The sequence below is a fragment of the Acomys russatus genome, chromosome 32 (assembly GCF_903995435.1).
Source record: "Acomys russatus chromosome 32, mAcoRus1.1, whole genome shotgun sequence".
NCBI classification, from domain to species: Eukaryota; Metazoa; Chordata; class Mammalia; order Rodentia; family Muridae; genus Acomys; species Acomys russatus.
This window is the reverse complement of record NC_067168.1, coordinates 39,972,456-39,991,096: the sequence shown is the minus strand read 5'-3', so window position 1 is coordinate 39,991,096 and position 18,641 is coordinate 39,972,456. Positions and strand designations below refer to the sequence as shown.

Below are 18,641 nucleotides of genomic sequence, written 5' to 3'. Positions count from 1 at the left end.
AGTACAGACAGCAGGAAAATGTCCCTCGATTGGGGTATTGAAAGGCTGGGATATCACCACACAACATAATGACAAATCTTAACTGGGTTGAGTGAGTACTTCGGTTCATGGACATGAAGTAGGTGGGAGGCAAAGGCATATGTGATAGGAGCGAGCAGGAGGCTCTGCACACTGAATCTGACCCCTTCTGTCTGGGAAGTGAGTAGAAGTATGTTGCTCTTACTAGTCCTTGCTAGCCATCCAGGTAGGTACCCTTCAGCCAAGGCATCTTCCAGAAACTTCCTGAGCATTGGCTTTTTCGATTAGGGGGAAGAGGTCCTTAGAGTTTCTTTGCCAAATTTTACGGTTTAATTTAGTATCAAACTCCCAGGCTTTGTGTGTGTTAGGTTAGGTTAGGACTTTTTTGGGGGTGTGGGAGATGGAGGTTCTCTATAGCCCTGTCCTGGACTCGGCTTTGTAGACCAAGCTGGCCTTGAACACAGAGAACTACCTGCCCCTTGCTTCCCAGAGTGCTGGGATGACAGGCATGCACCATTGTGCATGGCATAAGGAAGTCTTTTAAAGTGGCATTTATTAACTGCGTATGTGCTGGGGAGTGAGTGTACCACTGTAAGCAGTGTAAGTTGGGCAGCTTACTGAAGAGTTTGGCTCTCCGCCATTCTGGCCTGTGGGTTCTAAGGTCAGCCGTACTTGACAGGAAGTGCACTGAGCCATCTCACCCAGTCTTTATTTTGTGTGTGTGTGTTTGGGTGTACTGTGTAAGTGCCTGGTGTCTGAGGAAGCCAAAAGAGCGGGGGTGGGGGGCGGGGCTTCGGGGGGAGTTCTGATTCCCTTGAACTCTCCAGCCCCTGGCCTTGGACTCTTGAGTTTCCTGCCTCAATCTCTGAGGAGATAGTTACACTTGTGTCCCCACTCCCAGTGTAAAAACAGACACCCCAGAATAAAGTGCTTGGAACACTCCCTTTGGGGTCATGGCTAAGCTCTGTATTATTGAGCATGTCCTGAAGTTGGGTGTTTTAGTTACACACTTGCCTGTTACGTCCTATAATGTCAATACATTTTCTGTTTCTCTAGTCCTTTTGGTGCCTGCTAGAACACATGGCTCAACAACTGTTATTTTTCTTGGATGTCATAGTTTCCTGGGGTTTCACTGGTGAGATGTCAATTTTTGGTGGAAGAAGCTGGGTTTTGGTTTTCCTACTCAAGAGCCCTGTTTCTGATAATACTTCAAATAGGTTTTTTGTTTTTTGTTTTGTTTCGTTTTTTGTTTTAAATCACGTAGGACTGTTAGGTGATGTTAGCCTGCAGATTGTGTTTTTTGTATTAGGAGAACCTTGTGCATAAAAAAAGGTGAATGGATGACTCATTGATTCTCTACCCATAGCTGGTGGAAGTGAGCTTGGTAAATTCGCAGGCACTGAACTAGCCATCCAGTCAGGGCTCGGAGATTGCTCTTGAGAATTGGGCCCACAGCACTAAGGACCAAACGGGAATCAGATTAGACGGGCATGGCTCCACCCAGAACACCAGTGTCTTGCCCCTCTTAGTAGGGCAGGTACCAGCGCACTGAGGTTCCAGGTCCCTCCTGTTGTGTGACAGAACTCTTCCCTAGGGAGATGATCTAATCACCCCAGGTAGGGAGCCAACGACAGACCAAAGTGCAGATCCCACCAAAGGCCAGCCTGGTGAAGCAGTGAGTCTTCCTGAGGTTTCTTGCAGGAGTATGGGTGAGGGGTGACAGGAGCAGAAATGACTCCAAAGATAACTGCATCATGAAGCCTAGGCGACATAGCACGAGCAGCCTGGAGCACACTGCACAGCCCGCAGCCAGCTCAGTGGGTGGGAGAGGCCTTTCCAGGCGCCTCAGTTGATTTCTATCTCCTCCAGGCAGCTCTCTGCTGCTTCCAGGCAGCTGGTCTGTTCTCAGAGTCAGCTTGCAACCTTTTCTCCTGAAAGTCTTGGAAGTTCTGCCTGGGTCTTGGCCCTGGGGCTCATGAGGTGGCCAAGGAGCAGAGCCTATTGAATCTGACCACTTACAGGGTGCTCTTGAGGCTACTTTTTTTGTTGCTTATCTCTCTGCTTAAGGAGCTCCTCCTGCAGAGTGGAAAGTTTTGATCTGGAGACTTGAATGCACAGCCATCGGGCATCAGGGAGCCATGTGGAGCTGCAAATAACAGAAAAGTATAGTGTAATATGTATAAAAAGTATCACAATAAAATCCCCTAAACAAAAATGTCTGCAAATTGAAGATGGGGGCAGGGCAAGAATTGAGTGCTTATGAGTGGAAAGGTGCACACCTTGAGTCCCAGCATGGAGGAAGCAGAGAGTTAAGGCCATCCTGGTCTCCCTTGTGAGTTACAGGGACAGTCAAGCTACACAGTGAGACCCTGTCTCAACAGATCATTCGTTACCACACACCCTTCATATGTGCCCGAGAAATGAGGTAGAAGCCACTCCTTGAGGTTTGCCAGCCTGTTCCCTTATTTTATTTTTATTTTTTTATTTTTTTATTTTTTTGGTTTTTTGAGACAGGGTGTCTCTGTGTAGCCCTGGCTGTCCTGGACTCACTGTGTAGACCAGGCTGGCCTCGAACTCACAGCGATCCGCCTGCCTCTGCCTCCCGAGTGCTGGGATTAAAGGCGTGCGCCACCACCGCCCGGCTATTTTATTTTATTTTGAGACAGGGTTTTTCTGTGTAGCCTTGGCTGTTGTCCCCTGGACTCATTCTGTAGACCAGGCTCGCCTCGAACTCACAGCAATCAGCCTCTGCCTCCCGAGTGCTGGGATTAAAGGTGTGCACCACCATGCCTGGCTACCAGACTCTTATTTCCAAGAAAGGAGTCACATCATAATTTAATTGTGCAGTTTGTATTGTGTTTCTATGGTGTGTATGTGTGCATGCATGCCACAGGGCCCATGAGGCAGGCAGAAGACAGCACTCAGAAATTGGTTTTCTGTCTCACATGGGTTCTGGGGACCAAGCTCAGATCACCAGAACGCTCTTTTACCTCAGTGTCCTCACACAGTACTCTTTAGATTTTCATGTAATTTTTCCCCCTTGGGTTTTTGTCTTCACATTTATCTTCCAGGATAATTGTCATAGCTTATCCCACAATACAGAGGTGCAAGCCTCTGGCTGATTCTCAAACCCTTTGCTGAGGTTTGTGGACTGGAAAAGACTCTGGATTGAGAGAAGATTCTAGAAAGAGTGAAGTGGAGTTTGTTGCATGGGGTGGCAAGGGTGGGGGAGATACTTCATTTGTCACTGGTAGCCCATAGGGCCTGGAAGGCAAGGTTTTTTGGAGCTTAGACTTCCTTGGCATGTTGGATTCTTTTTTTTTTAAGCAATTAATTTATTTTCTACTTCTCAAACTCAGAGATCCTCCTGCATATGCCTCCCGAGTGCTGGGATTAAAGGCTTGGGCCACCACGCCTGCATGCAGCTTTTAAGGTATGGAGAAGGGTCAGTGGTGGGGGCAGGAGCCCAGTGTGATGGATGAAAAGGCAGAGACAGGCCTGGAGGGAAGACTGCAGACTGATGGGAAGAGCCCAAAGGGCCTTGGAAGGGAGGGGCCAGGTGGGGTTGAAGGTCCAGTTGGAAAGCTCTGGTTCTATTCCATAGGTCAGTAAGTTGACTCAGGTCAGTCCGGGGCCTGAGTCCAGCTGTGTCCCTGACTCTGGATCCAGTTCTGCGGAATCAAGGGAGGGTCTTTCTCCTCCAGATGTTTCTATCCTCCACTCTCAGAACACTCTGTGGTCTTAACATGGCCCTGTGGCCTCCTGCTACGTCAAACCTATCTGCATTTGGGGTTTACGGTTCTTCTAAGTAAACCACAAGATTTGGGCCAAGCCACTAAATCACAGCCTAGCTTGCTGCGATTGGGTTCATCCAATCTGAAGCTTTCCTGGCAGCTCTGATACTGTATAGGTGTGTGTGTGTGTGTGTGTCAGTGTGTCAGTGTCAGGTGCTTAAGGTGCCGGTGATTGACACCTCACCAGCAGTGGGTCTGCACAGTTCACTTCTGCAAGGCAGTGAGAGACAGAGCATCCTGTCTCTAGCTCTGGCTAGAGTGAAACTCGAGATCCCAGAGATTACAGTTGTACCCCATCCCTCCTAATCAGGACTTACCTTTTAAAGGAAAATCATATTTAAAAGGGTGTGTTTGTGTGTAGGTGTACACTTACACGGAGATCCCACAGAGGCCAGAAGAGGCAATTAGACACCCCCCCCCCAAATAGATGAGTTAGATGTGTTTTGAGCCGCCTGACGGGTGCTGGGAACCCAACTCAGGTCATCTTAAGAGAACAGCCAGGCTTTTATAACTGCAGAGCCATCTCTGAAGCCAAGAGTCCATGTGGTGGGGGAGATAAAACGGTAGGTGAGAAAATAGGGATCATAAGCACAGACCGCTATATTTTTTCTCTGGTGGGTATAGAACCCAGGGATGTGAGGTGGACATGTGCTCTGCCTCCACCACCCTGAATATTCTATGAAAAAAAGTAGGAAGGTTAGGGAGTATGGCTCTGCGGGGAAAGGTGCCTGCCGCCAAGCCAGACAACGTAAGTTTGATTTCTAGACCCACAGAACGAAAGGAGAAAAGGAACTTAAGAAGTCGTTCTTTGACCTCTGCATATGCACCGTGTCAAGCGCATCGTATCACACACACATACATAATAATTACTTTTGAAAGTGTCCTTGTGAGCTCGAGGCCAACCTGGTCTACAAAGCGAGTCTAGGACAGCCAAGGCTAAGCAGAGAAACCCTGTCTCAAAAAAAAAAAAAAAGTAATGACAATGTTTTCTTTTGAGATAAGGTTTTAGTATCTTGACCATGATGGATTTGGAGCTATAGAGTTTTGCCTGCCTCTGCCTCAAGAGCGATGGGATTAAAAGCACGCCAGTACACCAGCCCTGTTTCTAACTCTTTTTTTTTTTTTTTTAATTTATTTATTTTATTTATTTATTTATTTATTTTTTAATTTTTATTTGTTATATATATAGTGTTCTTCCTGCAGGCCAGAAGAGGGCACCAGATCATATTATAGATCCATGTGGTTGCTGGGAATTGAACTCAGGACCTTTGGAAGAGCAGTCAGTGCTCTTAACCTCTGAGCCATCTCTCCAGCCCCATTTCTAACTCTTTTAGCAATGAAATCCCATTTCCTAAATGATGGTCTATGTAAACTGAAGAATGCTGCCATCTGCTGGCCGATATAGTAGTTCTATACACCAGCCAATTTTGGGCTAAGAGGCCAACCCAGCCTGGCTCAGAGTTAGAGCCACAGTAGAATGATGGAGGGATGTCCTGAGGGGGAGTTTGAGCCGGGCAGGTAAGCGAGAGCCGCTTTCAGAGCCCTGGTCTGTATCTGGAGGCTCAGGGACAATCAGCACGTGGGCCCAGGAGAGCCCCAGACACCTTGCCCCAGAGGGGAAAGGCGCTGAGTTCTAAGCGATACGATCTAGAGTGATACCCAGATGTCCCAAAGAGGAGAGCCCAGTCGTGGCTAAATGAAAGTGCCTGTCCCAGGAAGCACCCTGTAAATGAGAGTGGACCCTGAGTAAGGGAGGCCATCTTTCCTGTGTCTCCCGGCAGCCACCTTGGCAGAGGAGCGCCTCAAGTCTGAGCCTAGTACTCAGGAGGCAGAGGTAGGTGGATCTCTGTTATGAGTTCGAGGCCCCCCTGGTCTGCACACTAAGTTCCAGGACAGCGAGGGCGACACTGAGAAACTGTCTCAAAAAACTAAACAAGCCAAGGCAACACCGTGATCCTCAACGTTCGCTGTATCTGTCCAACAGGGGGAACGCAATCATATTTATGAGTTAGTGTGACCATCCCCTCAACGCTGCTAATTTTCGTGATTTTTGTCCAGTTTCCCAGACTGCAGCCTCACTGTTTGTTTTTCATTGCATTAATTTTTTTTAAAGCTGGGAGTGGTGGCCCCTGCCTTTTACCCCAGGACTTGGGTGGCAGAGGCAGGAGGATGTCTGTTAGTGTGAGGCTAGCCTGATCTACAAAGCGAGTCCAGGATAGTCAAGGCTACATAGAGAAACTCTGTCTCAAAACAACAACAAACCAGTAAGTGTTGTTAGCAGCTGACCCATCTCTCCAGCCCTCATATTTTTTGACTCACTAAGCTTTTCATTTACAACATTTTTAGTTTTGTTTCTTGAGAAAGGATCTCACTAGCCCTGAATTAGCATGTAAGGTTGGGGATGACCTTCAACTGCTTTCCCCCCCCCCCCCCCCCCGCCTCTACCTCCCATATAATCATGGGCCACCGTGTTCAATTTGGGCCCCTTTTTGAGCCCCTGGCTTGATCCAGTCAGCTTTCCTCTCAGCAAAACTCACCTTCCAGATGGAGCTCTTAGGCAGGTTCTCATGGCCCTCAGCCACTGAGCAGCAACCCCTTTTACCTCGGGCAGGAATTAGACCCCTGGGGTCAGCCTCCTCCTCCCCCACTGCCACCGCGCTCCCCGTTATTCCAATCAGCCAATCAACAGACTGATGCCACCGGCAAGAACTTCCTACTCTGCTTTTTTAGCCATGCGTGCAGCTTTGCCTGGCTGACTTCTCTCACTTCTAGCTGTTTCTGCTGGATCCTTAGCCTCCTGGCTAAGCTGCTGTGGTTCTGCAGCAGGGTTCAGGGGCCGCCTTCTGGAGGCGTGAGGGGGTGGGCTTTCACTATGCAGCACCCATGGACTGCCTGAAGTAGTCTCGTCTTTGGTGTTGTAATCGGGGCTGAAGAGATGGCTCAGCAGACAAGAGCCCTGTTTGCTCTTCCAGAGGTCCTGAGTTCAATTCCCAGTACCCACATGGTCGCTCATAACTGATGCTGTCTTCTGCCATGCAGATAGAACACTCATACATAAAATAAACCAATAAAATGTCAAAGAAAAAGAACACTGACAGTCCTGGTGTTAGAATCAGTCCTGGTACACCAGGGGTCGCTACAGCTCCGTGTTGGACACTAGCCTGCCATGGTAGTGTCTGGGTAGGCTTTTTATTGAGGTTTATTATTTTTTTTCCATCTATTCCATTTATTCCTCTCAGAAATCAAGCCCAAGGTGGCTATGAAAACGTCAAGAGCAGGATTGTGTCTCCACAGTGTGTGTCCCAGATTGGAATGCATCATCAACCACTTCTGGCTTCTTCTCATATGATCTGGGCATTATGAAATTTTTTGATGCTAATTTATTATTATTTAAATTTTTTTCTGGACAGGGTTTCTCTGTGTTATCTTGGCAGTCCTTATTACTAATATTATCTGGCAATTTCATACATATATACAATGCATTCTGGTTACCTGCTCAATCCTATTTTTTATTTTAATTTATTGTTTGTGGGTTTGTTTGTTTGATTTTGGTTTTTGGTTTTCAAGACAGGGTTTCTCTGTATAGCCTTGGCTGTCCTGGACTCTCTTTGTAGACCAGGCTGGCCTTGAACACACAGAGATCCACCTGTCTCTGCCTCCCAAATGGTGGGATTAAAGGCATGCACCACCACTGCCCAGTTATTGTTAACTGTTTTTGTTGTTGTTGTTGTGGTTGTTGTTGTTGTTACTGCTTTTTAAGATTTATTTTTATTCAATCCCAGCACTTGGGAGGCAGAGGCAGGCAGATCGATGTGAGTTTGAAGGTAGCCTGCTCTACAGAGTGAGTTCCAGGACAGACAGAGCTGTTATACAGAGAAACCCTGTCTTGAAAAGCCAAAAAACAGGAGGTAGAGGCAAGCAGATCGTTGTGAGTTTGAGGACAGCCTGGTCTACAAAGTGAGTCCAGGACAGTCCAGGCTACACAGAGAAACCCTGTCTCAAAAAACCAAAATTTAAAAAAAATTTTTTTTTTTATATTTTTTTAAGTCAGATGTGTTAGTACATACCTTTAATCCTAGCACCTAGGAAGCAGAGGCAAGATGGATCTCTGAATTTCAAGGCAGCCAAAGCTATATAGTGAGACCTTGTCTCAAACTTCATGGCCCCTACCCACACCCAAGAAACTTTTTTATGTGTATGAGGCTTTTGTCTTCATGTATGTAAGTATACCCCACGTGTACAGTGGCTACAGAGATCAAGAGAGGGTTGCCAGATCTGGAACTGGAGTTACAGACACTGGGGTACAGAGAACTGGCCCTGGGTCTTCTGGGAGAACAGCCTGCACTCTTAGCCTGAGGCATCTCTCCGGCTCCTGATGTTTAGTGTGAAGTCCTCCCTGAAGGAAAGCCTAGCGGTTCTTCAGGATTGTGCTGGTGGTCTGCCAGGCTGACTGCAGGTGAACTCTGGAGTGGTAACTGCTTGTTGCATCTTGGAAGCCTGAAAGCTGCCCTTGATCGCAAGACGGCTCATGCATCACATGACAGGCTCAACCATTTCTAGTTTGTTTCTGTTTTGTTTTACATGTATAGCTGTGTGTCACATTCATGCAGAGGCCAGGAGAGGGCATCAGATCCTCTGGAATTGGGGTTACCATTACAATTTAACCCTTTTGTCCAGGACAGCATCCTTATTATATCAAAGAGGCCAACAGAGCTATCTTCCAACCCAGACACTCACAGACCCAGTTCACCCTTCCACATGTTGAGTGCCTTTTTCTTTTTCTGGTCCTCTCCAAGAGCTGAGGACCAAATCTAGGGCCTTGTACTTAACACTTTTTTTTTTTTAATTTTTAAAGATTTATTTATTTATTACTATGCATACAGTGAACCGCCATGTGGTTGCTGGGGATTGAACTCAGGACCTCTGGAGGAGCAGCCAGTGCTCTTAACCTCTGAGCCATCTCTCCAGCCCTGTACTTACACTTTTAAAAATAAAACAATTGTCTCCATGTGGTACTGGGATTGAACCCAGGTCTGACCACACTAAACAAATTCTCTCTCTCTCTCTCTCTCTCTCTCTCTCTCTCTCTCTCTCTCTCTCTCTCTCTCTCTCTCTCTCCTCCATCCCTAACCTTCAAAGTTTTTCTTTTTATCCTCCCTTACCCCCTCCCTCTCCTTCCCTTCTTTCTTGAGGCATGGTCACATGTAGCTCCGGTTAGCCTTCAACATGCTGTGTAGCAAAGGGTGAGCTTGGGCTCCTGACCCTCCTGCCTCCACCTCCCAAGTGTAGGGATTATCGGTCTACACCAGTGCACCCTGCTCTTATCTTCCCTCAGAAGAAATAGAGTGTGTTCTGTATACTACCTTTCAGTTTGGGGAAATGAGTCACTCAGGGTTTTTTTTTTTTTTTTTTTCTCTCTTCTTCTCTTCTTCCTTTGTCAAGAAGCCCCATATGGGTAAGGGAAGAACTGGTATGTCACAGGAAGTCGCATGCCCTTCAAAGCACCTGTGCAGCTTCAGGGATCCTGGCATTGCTTCACAGACTGTCCTCAGGACCACTTTCGAAAGAGCGCTTTCAAAAGAGCGAGGTAAGTGGGGACAGGGACATCTGCAGGACCCAGGGTTGCACTGCTGCACGTTCCTGTGGCTGGAGGCACCACAGGCAAGGTGGTTAGCTACCTGCCCAGTCCTACACTCGTGGTTTTGCTTTTCTGTTGTTAAAATTTTTATTTGATGTGTGTGAGTGTTTTGCCTACATATATCTAAGTGCCCATGTGTGTGCCTGTGGCAGTCTTAAGAAGAGGCCTGGATAGTTGAGAGCTACCGTGTGGGTACTAGAAATGAACCCAGGTCCTCTGCAAGAGCAGCAAGTGATCTTAGCCACTGAGTCACCTCTCTCATGCCTGCGTGCCTCCCCTCCTAAGGCTTCCCTGGCCAGGACGCCACACAGTTCACAGCCTTAACTTTTACCAGGATGGCAAGCTTTTCTGTTTCTTTTACCAAGTTTCTCAAGCCAAGGAATATCATATACACAAGAATTACAGAATTGCAGCCAACTTATTTACTTATTAATTTTCTTTAAAATGTATTTTATTCCGTCGGGCATGGTGGCACACACCTTTAATTCCAGCACTGAGAAGGCAGAGGCAGGCGGATTGCTGTGAGTTCAAGGCCAGCCTGGTCTACAAAGTGAGTCTAGGACAACTGAGGCTACACAAAGAAACCCTGTCTCTAAAAACCAAAAAAAAAGTATTTTATTCATTTATTTATATATTTTGTATATGTGTACATATGTGTGCACACCAGGGTGCTTGTGTTGTGGTCAAAGGATAATTTGCACAAGTCTGTTTTCTTCTACCAGTGGGACTGGGGAATTAAACTCAGGCTTGATGGCAAATGTCTACATTTGCTCAGCCATCTCGTTGGCCTCACTTGTTTTTGAGAGTCTGGTATAGTGTAGGCTAGCCTCAAACTCACTATGTCACTGAGGATGGTCTTGAACTTCTGGTCTTCCTGCCTCTGCCTCTCAACCGCTGGTTTATAGGCATAAGGCACTCTGCCGGGCTATCCTTTTTCTTGTTTCTTCTTCTGAGACTATTTTCATTCCCCTGTTTTATTTTTCCCCCCTTTAATTCTCACTGGTAAAATGATAGCAACATAATATAGTTGTCAGTCATCGACAAGCCTCTTCAGAAACCCTGCCATGGAACAAGTCTTCAGTATGCCTTTCCACGAAAAACAAATAAATGAAATCTGTCTTGAGAAACACCAGGTCAAGAGCTGGGGAGACGACGGCTCAGTGGGTAGAGTGCTTACAGCGGAAGCACCAGACCCGAGTTCCTAGCTCCAGCAGCAAGCGAGGCCAGGTGTGGTGGCACACGCCTATACCCTTAGCCTTGTAGGGTGGAGATGGGCAGAAGGTGGGGGTTCCTTGGCCAGCCTATCTACCCAAAACAGAGCGCTCTGGGTTCAGTGATGAGACTGTCTCAGAAAACAGGGTGGACAGTGATAAAGATCCCCCTGTGTCCCCACCGCCTCGCCCCTGGCTTCCATAAACGCAGGCACAGCTGACCATGCACACACACAGATATGTACACATATGTTTATACCACACACAAATACGCATACACATAGAAACACTAGAGCATTCATTCATGTGTGTAGTAGTGAAACTATGGGGAAAGATGAGAAGAGACTTACTGGACAGATGAAGGGTTTAATAGGGGCTGACAGGTGCCGCGCAGACAGAAATCGGGAAGCAAGAGGGTGGTTCTGGGCCAGAAAGCCACTCATGCCCACAAGCCCAGGTGAGTATGTGTGTGAATAACTGTAGAAAAAGTTCTATTGTTTGTATCTACCAATTAATTTATTCATTTTTTATAACACGTTTTATATGTGTTTTAATGCCAACTGAAACACTTACTTTTTTCAATTACAATTACGAAGTATTTCTTGTTATTTATTTTTTCCATTCTTTTTTAAAATATATTTTATTAAATTATTCATCTTACATCTCAATTGTTATCCCATCCCTTGTATCCTCCCATTCCTTCCTCTCTCCCATTTTCCCCTTACTCCCCTCTCCTATGACTGTGACTGAGGGGGACCTCCTCCCCCTGTATATGCTCATAGGGTATCAAGTCTCTTCTTGGTGACCTGCTATCCATCCCCTGAGTGCTGCCAGGCCCCCCCATCCAGGGGATGTGGTCAAATATGGGGCACTAGAGTTCGTGTGAAAGTCAGACCCCACTCTTCACTCCACTGTGGAGAATGTCCTGTCCATTGGCTAGATCTGGGTAGGGAATTTATTCATGTTTAAACTTTATCTGTCACCGGGTGCTGGTGGTGCAGGCTTTTAATCCTAGCACTTGGGAGGCAGAGGCAGATGGATCACTGTGAGTTTGAGGCTAGCCTGGTCTACAAAGTGAGTCTAGGACAGCCAAGGCTACACAGAGGAACCCTGTCTCAGAAAAGAAAAACAAACAAACAAAACAAATAAGCTTTATCTGTCATCTACCTGTATTCCTGTCTAATTTGAGACAGGCTTCTCTGTGTGGTCCTGGCTGTCTTGGTACTAGCACTATAGACCAATTTGCCTTTGAACTCAGAGATCCATCTGCCTTTGCCTCCCAGAATGCTGGGATTAAAAGTGTACAGTATTACCTTTGGCTATTTATTCTTTTTTTTAAGCAACAACAATAAAAGTGTGTGTGTGTGTGTGTGTACTACAGTGCCAGTATAGAGGTCATATGACAACTGCAGCAGTTGCTTCCCACCTTCCATTGTGTGGGTCCAAGAGATTGAATACAAGTTATCAGGCATAGTGACAAGTACCCAACCCACTGAACTATGGCATCTACCCTAGTTTTTTATTAGCATGTTATTTATTTATTTATCTATTTATTTATTTAATGTATGTGAGGTTTTTTGTTGTGTTTTTGGTTTTGCTTTTTTTTTTTAAAGATTTATTTATTATGTATACAGTATGCATCAGATTACATTATAGATGGTTGTGAGCTACCATGTGGTTGCTGGGAATTGAACTCAGGACCTCTGGAAGAGCAGTCAGTGCACTTAACCACTGAGCCATCTCTCCAGGCCCCCCTTTTTTTGTTTGTTTTTTGAGACAGGGTTTCTCTGTGTAGCCTTGGCTGTCCTGGACTTGTTTTGTAGACCAGCCTGGCCTCGAACTCACAATGATCCACCTGTCTCTGCCTCCAGAGTGCTGGGATTAAAGACATGCGTTAGCATGCCTGGCTTGTTGTTTTGTTTGTTTGTTTGTTTTTTTTGTTTTGTTTTTTTTGGGGGGGTTTGTTTTGTTTTTTGTTTTTTTGAGACAGGGTTTCTCTGTGTAGCCTTGGCCATCCTGGACTCACTTTGTAGACCAGGCTGGCCTCGAACTCACAGCGATCCGCCTGCCTCTGCCTCCCAAGTGCTGGGATTAAAGACATGCACTAGCATGCCTGGCTTGTTGTTTTGTTTTGTTTTCTTTGTTTGTTTGTTTTTGGTTTTTCGAGACAGAGTTTCTCTGTGTAGCCTTGGCCATCCTGGACTCACTTTGTAGACCAGGCTGGCCTCGAACTCACAGCGATCCGCCTGCCTCTGCCTCCCAAGTGCTGGGATCAAAGGCGTGTGCCACTACGCCCGGCTTGTTTTTGTTTTTTAATGTGAGTGCCTCATCTGCATATACATCTGCAGGCCAGAAGAGGGCATCAGATTCCAGCATAGATGGTTATAAGCCACTATGAGGTTGCTGGGGATTGAACTTGGGACCTCTGGAAAAGCAGGCAGTGCTCTTGCTTTTATCTGCTGGGCCATCTCTCTAGCCTCTGTATGAACATTTTGTCTACTTTAATATCTGAGTACCATGTATGTTCCTGGTACCTGAAAAGGCTAGAAGAAGGTATCAGATTCCCCAGAACTGGTGTTATAGATTATTGTTAGCCATCATGCAGGAGCTGGGAATAAAAAATCTGGGTCTTTGCCTTTAATCCCATCCCTTGGGAGGTAGAGGCAAGCAGATCACTGTGAGTTCAAGGCAAGCCTGGTCTACAAAGAGAGTCCAGGACAGCCAGGGCTCTGTTACACAGAGAAACCCTGTCTCAGAAAACAAAAACAAAAATAAGCAATCTGGGTCCTCTGGAAGAGCAACCAGAATTCTTTTTTTCTTTTCTTTTCTTTCTTTCTTTCTTTTTTTTTTTTTCTGAGACAGTGTTTCTCTGTGTCGCCTTGGCTGTCCTAGACTCACTTTGTACACTAGGCTGGCCTCGAACTCACAGAAATCCACCTGCTTCTGCCTCCCAAGAGCTGGGATTAAAGGCATGTGCCACCACTGCTCAGCTGCAACCAAAATTCTTAGCTACCTCTCTAGCCCCATATGTTTCCTTTTCTTTTTTCTTTCTTTTTTTTTGGGGGGGGGGGGGGGGTTGGTTTTTTGAGACAGGATCTCTCTGTGTAGCCTTGGCTGTCCTAGACTTGCTTTGCAGACCAGGCTGCCCTCAAATTCACAGCAATCTGCCTGCCTCTGCCTCCCGAGTGGTGGAATTAAAGGCATGTGCCACCACGCCTGGCTCGTTTGTTTATTTTTCAAGACAGGTTCTGTCTATGTAGTTCTGGCTGCCCTGAAACTCTCTCTGTATACACGGTTGGCTTCAAAGTCACAGAGCTCTGACTGTCTCTGCTTCCTGAGTGCTGCAGTAAATGCAAGGATCCCTGTACCCAGCTTTCTTTCTTTTATCCTTGTACATTTATTTGTATGTGGGGAGCATTTTTCTTTTTTTCTGGCTGCCTGGACTCACTTTATAGACCAGCCTGGCCTTGAACTCACATCTCTCCGCCTGCCTCTGCCTCCTGTGTGCTGGGATTAAAGATGTGCGCCCCCATGCCTGGCTGGAAGAAGACAGTTTTCTTGAGAGTCAGTTCTCTATTTCAACCATGTGGTTCCCAGGGGTGAGGGTCAGTGGTTAGTGCCTTTACCTACTTGGAAACTCTGTGCATGTGTGTGTGTGTGTGTGTGTGTGTGTGTGTGTGTGTGTGTGTGTGTGTGTGTGTGTGTGTCCTATCCTCACCTATTCATGAGAGAAATGAGCTTCCCAGCTGAAATTATGTGAACAGCCCATCTGTCTGACTCCCAAGGCTGAGATGATTTTTCTTTTGACCTTGAGATCCCTTCTGGAGAGGGTATGTGACAACTTGCGCCAACATCATGGGCACCTATGCCTTTAGCCCTGGTGATGTATTTCCATTCTCACAGGCATCTCATTTGTTCTTCAGAGCCTGTAGATCCCAAAGATGAACCCCACAGATATAGCGGACACCACGCAGGACGAAAACGCATACAATAGTTACTACCTGTACGAAAGCTTGCCCAAGCCTTGCACCAAGGTTGGCATCAAGGCCTTTGGGGGCCTCTTCCTGCCTCCTCTCTACTCCTTGGTCTTTCTGTTGGGTCTGTTTGGAAATTCTGTTGTGGTTCTGGTACTGTTCAAATACAAGAGGCTCAAGTCCATGACCGATGTGTACCTGCTCAACCTGGCCATCTCCGACCTACTGTTCGTACTTTCTCTCCCGTTTTGGGGCTACTATGCTGCCGACCAGTGGGTTTTTGGGCTCGGCCTGTGCAAGATTGTTTCATGGATGTACCTGGTGGGCTTTTACAGCGGCATCTTCTTCATCATGCTCACGAGCATAGACAGGTACCTGGCCATCGTGCATGCAGTGTTTTCCTTGAAAGCCAGGACTCTGACCTTTGGGGTGATCACCAGCTTGGTCACGTGGTCAGTGGCTGTGTTCGCCTCTCTTCCGGGCCTCCTGTTCAGCACCTGCTACACAGAGCACAACCATACGCACTGCAAAACCAAGTACTCAGCCAACTCCACAACCTGGAGAGTCCTCAGCTCCCTGGAGATCAACGTCCTGGGGCTGCTCATCCCCCTGGGGATCATGCTGTTCTGCTATTCCATGATCATCCGGACCCTGCAGCACTGTAAGAACGAGAAGAAGACGAGGGCAGTCAGGATGATCTTCGCGGTGGTGGTCCTCTTCCTCGGCTTCTGGATGCCCTACAACGTGGTGCTTTTCCTGGAGACCCTGGTGGAGCTTGAAGTCCTCCAGGACTGTACCTTGGAGAGGTACCTTGATTATGCCCTCCAGGCCACGGAAACCCTGGCCTTCGTTCACTGCTGCCTCAATCCTGTCATTTACTTCTTCCTCGGCGAGAAGTTCCGCAAGTACATCGCCCAGCTCTTCAGAACATGCCGGGGCCCTCTTGCGCTCTGCCAATACTGTGACTTCCTTCAGATCTCCTCAGCCGACACCTCCAGCTCCTCTTACACGCAGTCCACTGTGGATCGCGACCTCCGCGATGCTTTGTAACACGAGGACGGGGCTAATGTGGCGTTAACAAGCTCCCCGCACCCGCCACTTGCTCACCTTGTTTTCAGTAAGCGCGGCCTGAGCAGGTGGCTGAGGAAAATAAGCAAGCAAAGGTCATGAAAAGATGGCTTCTCACCCTGCAGGTGTTTCTTTCCCTTTCTCTGTAGAGGTGCAGTCCGAAATATGTTTCCCTGCACTGAATGTTCATTCAGGAACCACGTGTGTCTACAGGGAGAGGGGAATCTGGGGAGACTTGTGGAGAGAGTTTCAGTGACCTTCTAGATTGTGCTGAAGAGAGGGAGCCTCCCTTCCTCCCGGCCTCCCCCGAGGACTCTCCAGAGAAATTCAGAGTCCTGATGGGTGGAGGGATCCATACCTTCACCATGAAAATGAGCCCTTGACCGAGTCTCTAGACTTTGTAGAATGACCTAGAAGATTTGAAACGCTATCATCGTCGAAGTCTTTTTTTCTAGTGGGATTCCATGAAGCCAGGTGTACAGAGAAATAAGGGTCTTAGATCTTGATTCTTTTATTATGGAGGGTTCTTTATTGAAGTCTGGTTACACGTGAAGGCATTAGGATGACCACATCTCCACTTGAAACAAGGCATTTAGAATAGACCTGTTGAAATCCACGTGCAGCTTGGCTTGCTAGTATATGTTTTAATTATAACAGGTGGCTATTCAAATTGTAGAAAAAAATGCATGGAACAGAGAAGGGTGAAATACCCTTGTAATCCTAGCTACCCCAGGGATGAGGCCAAAGAGATCTTAAATTCAAGGATTCCCTGGATAATCTTTGACAAATCTGGACAAAACTGAGTGCCTATCCAAAACCAAAACCAAGCAAAAATCCAGAGTTTAGCTCTGAAATGCTCTTGCGAACACCCTAAGTTCATTTTATTTCTTTTCTTCTTCTTCTTTTTTTTGCGGGGGGGGGGGGGGAAGGAGGGGTTGTTTTTCGAGGCAGGGTTTCTCTGTGTAGCCTTGGCTGTCCTAGACTTGCTTTGTAGACCAGGCTGGCCTCGAACTCACAGAGATCTGCTTGCCTCTGCCTTTCAAGTGCTCAGATTAAAGACGTGTGCCACCATGCCCAGCCTCCTCCTTCCCCTTCTTCCTCTTCCTCTTCTTCTTCTTCTTCTTCTTCTTCTTCTTCTTCTTCTTCTTCTTCTTCTTCTTCTTCTTTGAGACAGGGTTTCTCTATGTAACAGCCTTGGCTGTCCTGGACTCACTTTGTAGACCAGAGTGCTGGCATGTGCTGCCACTCCTGGCTTTCCTCTTTTTTTAATGCAAGCTATTACTGGGCATGGTGGTGAGTGTCTTTAATCTCAGCACTTGGGAGGTAGAGACAGGAGGATCTCTGAGTTCAAGGCCAGCCTGGTCTACAAATCTAGTTCCAAGACAGCCAGGGCTACACAGAGAAACTTTTTCTTGAAAACAGACAAACAAACAATGTAAGTTGTATGAGCTGGATATTTGTTGCTGTGTACCTTTAATCCCATCCCTTGGGAAGCAGAGGCAGATGAATCTCTGAATTTGAGGCCAGCCTAGTCTACATAACCAGCCAAGGCTACATAGTGAGACTTCGTCTCAAAAAGAAAGAAAGAAGCTGGGTGTGGTGGCACACACCTTTAACCCCAGCACTCAGGAGGCAGAAGCAGGTGGAGCTCTGTTGAGTTTGAGGCCAGCCTGGTCATCAAAGCAAGTATAGGACAGCCAAGGCTACACAGAAAAACCCTGTCTGGAAAAACCAAAAAGAAAAAAGTAAGGTATATTAATAAGGTATGGCTATATTTCTTTAATAATTTTAAAGTGTCATGTCATCTATTGAGATAAGAATAATTGGTGAAAAGTCATTATAAGTAGGGTGTTTAAAATGGCTATTAAATTAAAAAGTTTTTTAAAAAAAGAAATTTTCCTTTAAAAACTGACTTGTTTCTGAATTTTGGTGCATGCCTTTAATTTGAGCACTCAGGAGTCAGAGGCAGGATGGTCTCTGAGTTTGAAGCCAGCTTGGTGTACAGAATGAGTTTGGGGACAGACAAAGTTAAAACAGTTATTCTTATTTTATTTCAAGTATTTGCCATGTTATATCACTAAGGTAATTTGCTAAGTTTGTTTTTATTCAAGCCATTTAAATTCTTTAACAACTTATTTTATGTGTATGGCTGTTTTGCCTGCATGTATATTTGTGTACCATATGTGTGCTTGGTGCCTACAGAGACCAGATACTGGGCCATCCCTCCAGCCTCAGATTGTCCTGGGGCTCAGTATGTAGCCAAGCTGGCCTTGACCTTTTTCCTTTCCTTTCTTTTCTGTTCTTTCTGTTTGTTTGTTTTTTGTTTTTGTTTGGTTTGGTTTGGTATTTTGGTGTTTTGAGACAGGGTTTCTCTGTGTAGCATTGGCTGTCCTGGACTCCCTTTGTAGACCAGGCTGGCCTCGAACTCACAAAGATTCACCTGCCTCTGCCTCCCGAGTGCTGGGGTTCAAGGCTTGCACCACCATGCCTGGCTGATCTTTTTTCAATCCTTTTGCATCAATCAGCCTCTCACGTGCTGAGATTGTAGGTGTGAGGCCTATGTCCAGTCATAGCCTTAACTGCTCAGAATTAAACAAAAAGTCCAGCACAAGCCAGGCCTGATGGCGTACGCCTTTAATCCCAGCATTTGGGAGGCAGAGGCAGGTGGATTGCTGTGAGTTTGAGGCCAGCCTGGTCTACAAAGTGAGTCTAGGACAGCCAGGGCAACAAAGAGAAACCCTGTCCGGAAAACAAAAACAAAACAAAACAACAACAACAACAAAAAACCCCACCTCCAACAAAGTCTGTGAGATCTGATCCCTCCCAAAACAAAGCCAATCTGGAGTGATACTGGGTTCAAATGCTTTTGTCAGGTCTGTACATTGTTGCACTGCTGCCTTTATAAGGAATACATTTCTAGAAGTTGACTTTCTAAAGA

The 18,641-nt window shown here is 46.5% G+C and overlaps 1 protein-coding gene across 1 annotated transcript; it reads left to right on the top strand.

Annotated features, from left to right (window-relative positions):
* The first annotated feature begins 14,530 nt into the window (after positions 1 to 14,530).
* Positions 14,531 to 15,858, top strand: Ccr4 (C-C motif chemokine receptor 4). Its single transcript, XM_051140630.1, has one exon. The coding sequence runs from the start codon at positions 14,603 to 14,605 to the stop codon at positions 15,683 to 15,685; it is 1,083 nt and encodes a 360-aa protein (XP_050996587.1). The 5' UTR covers positions 14,531 to 14,602; the 3' UTR covers positions 15,686 to 15,858.
* The last annotated feature ends 2,783 nt before the right edge of the window (positions 15,859 to 18,641 follow it).

Excerpts from the sequence above, each read along its gene's own strand:
- Ccr4 (XM_051140630.1), top strand. The coding sequence starts at position 14,603 with ATGAACCCCACAGATATAGCGGACACCACGCAGGACGAAAACGCATAC.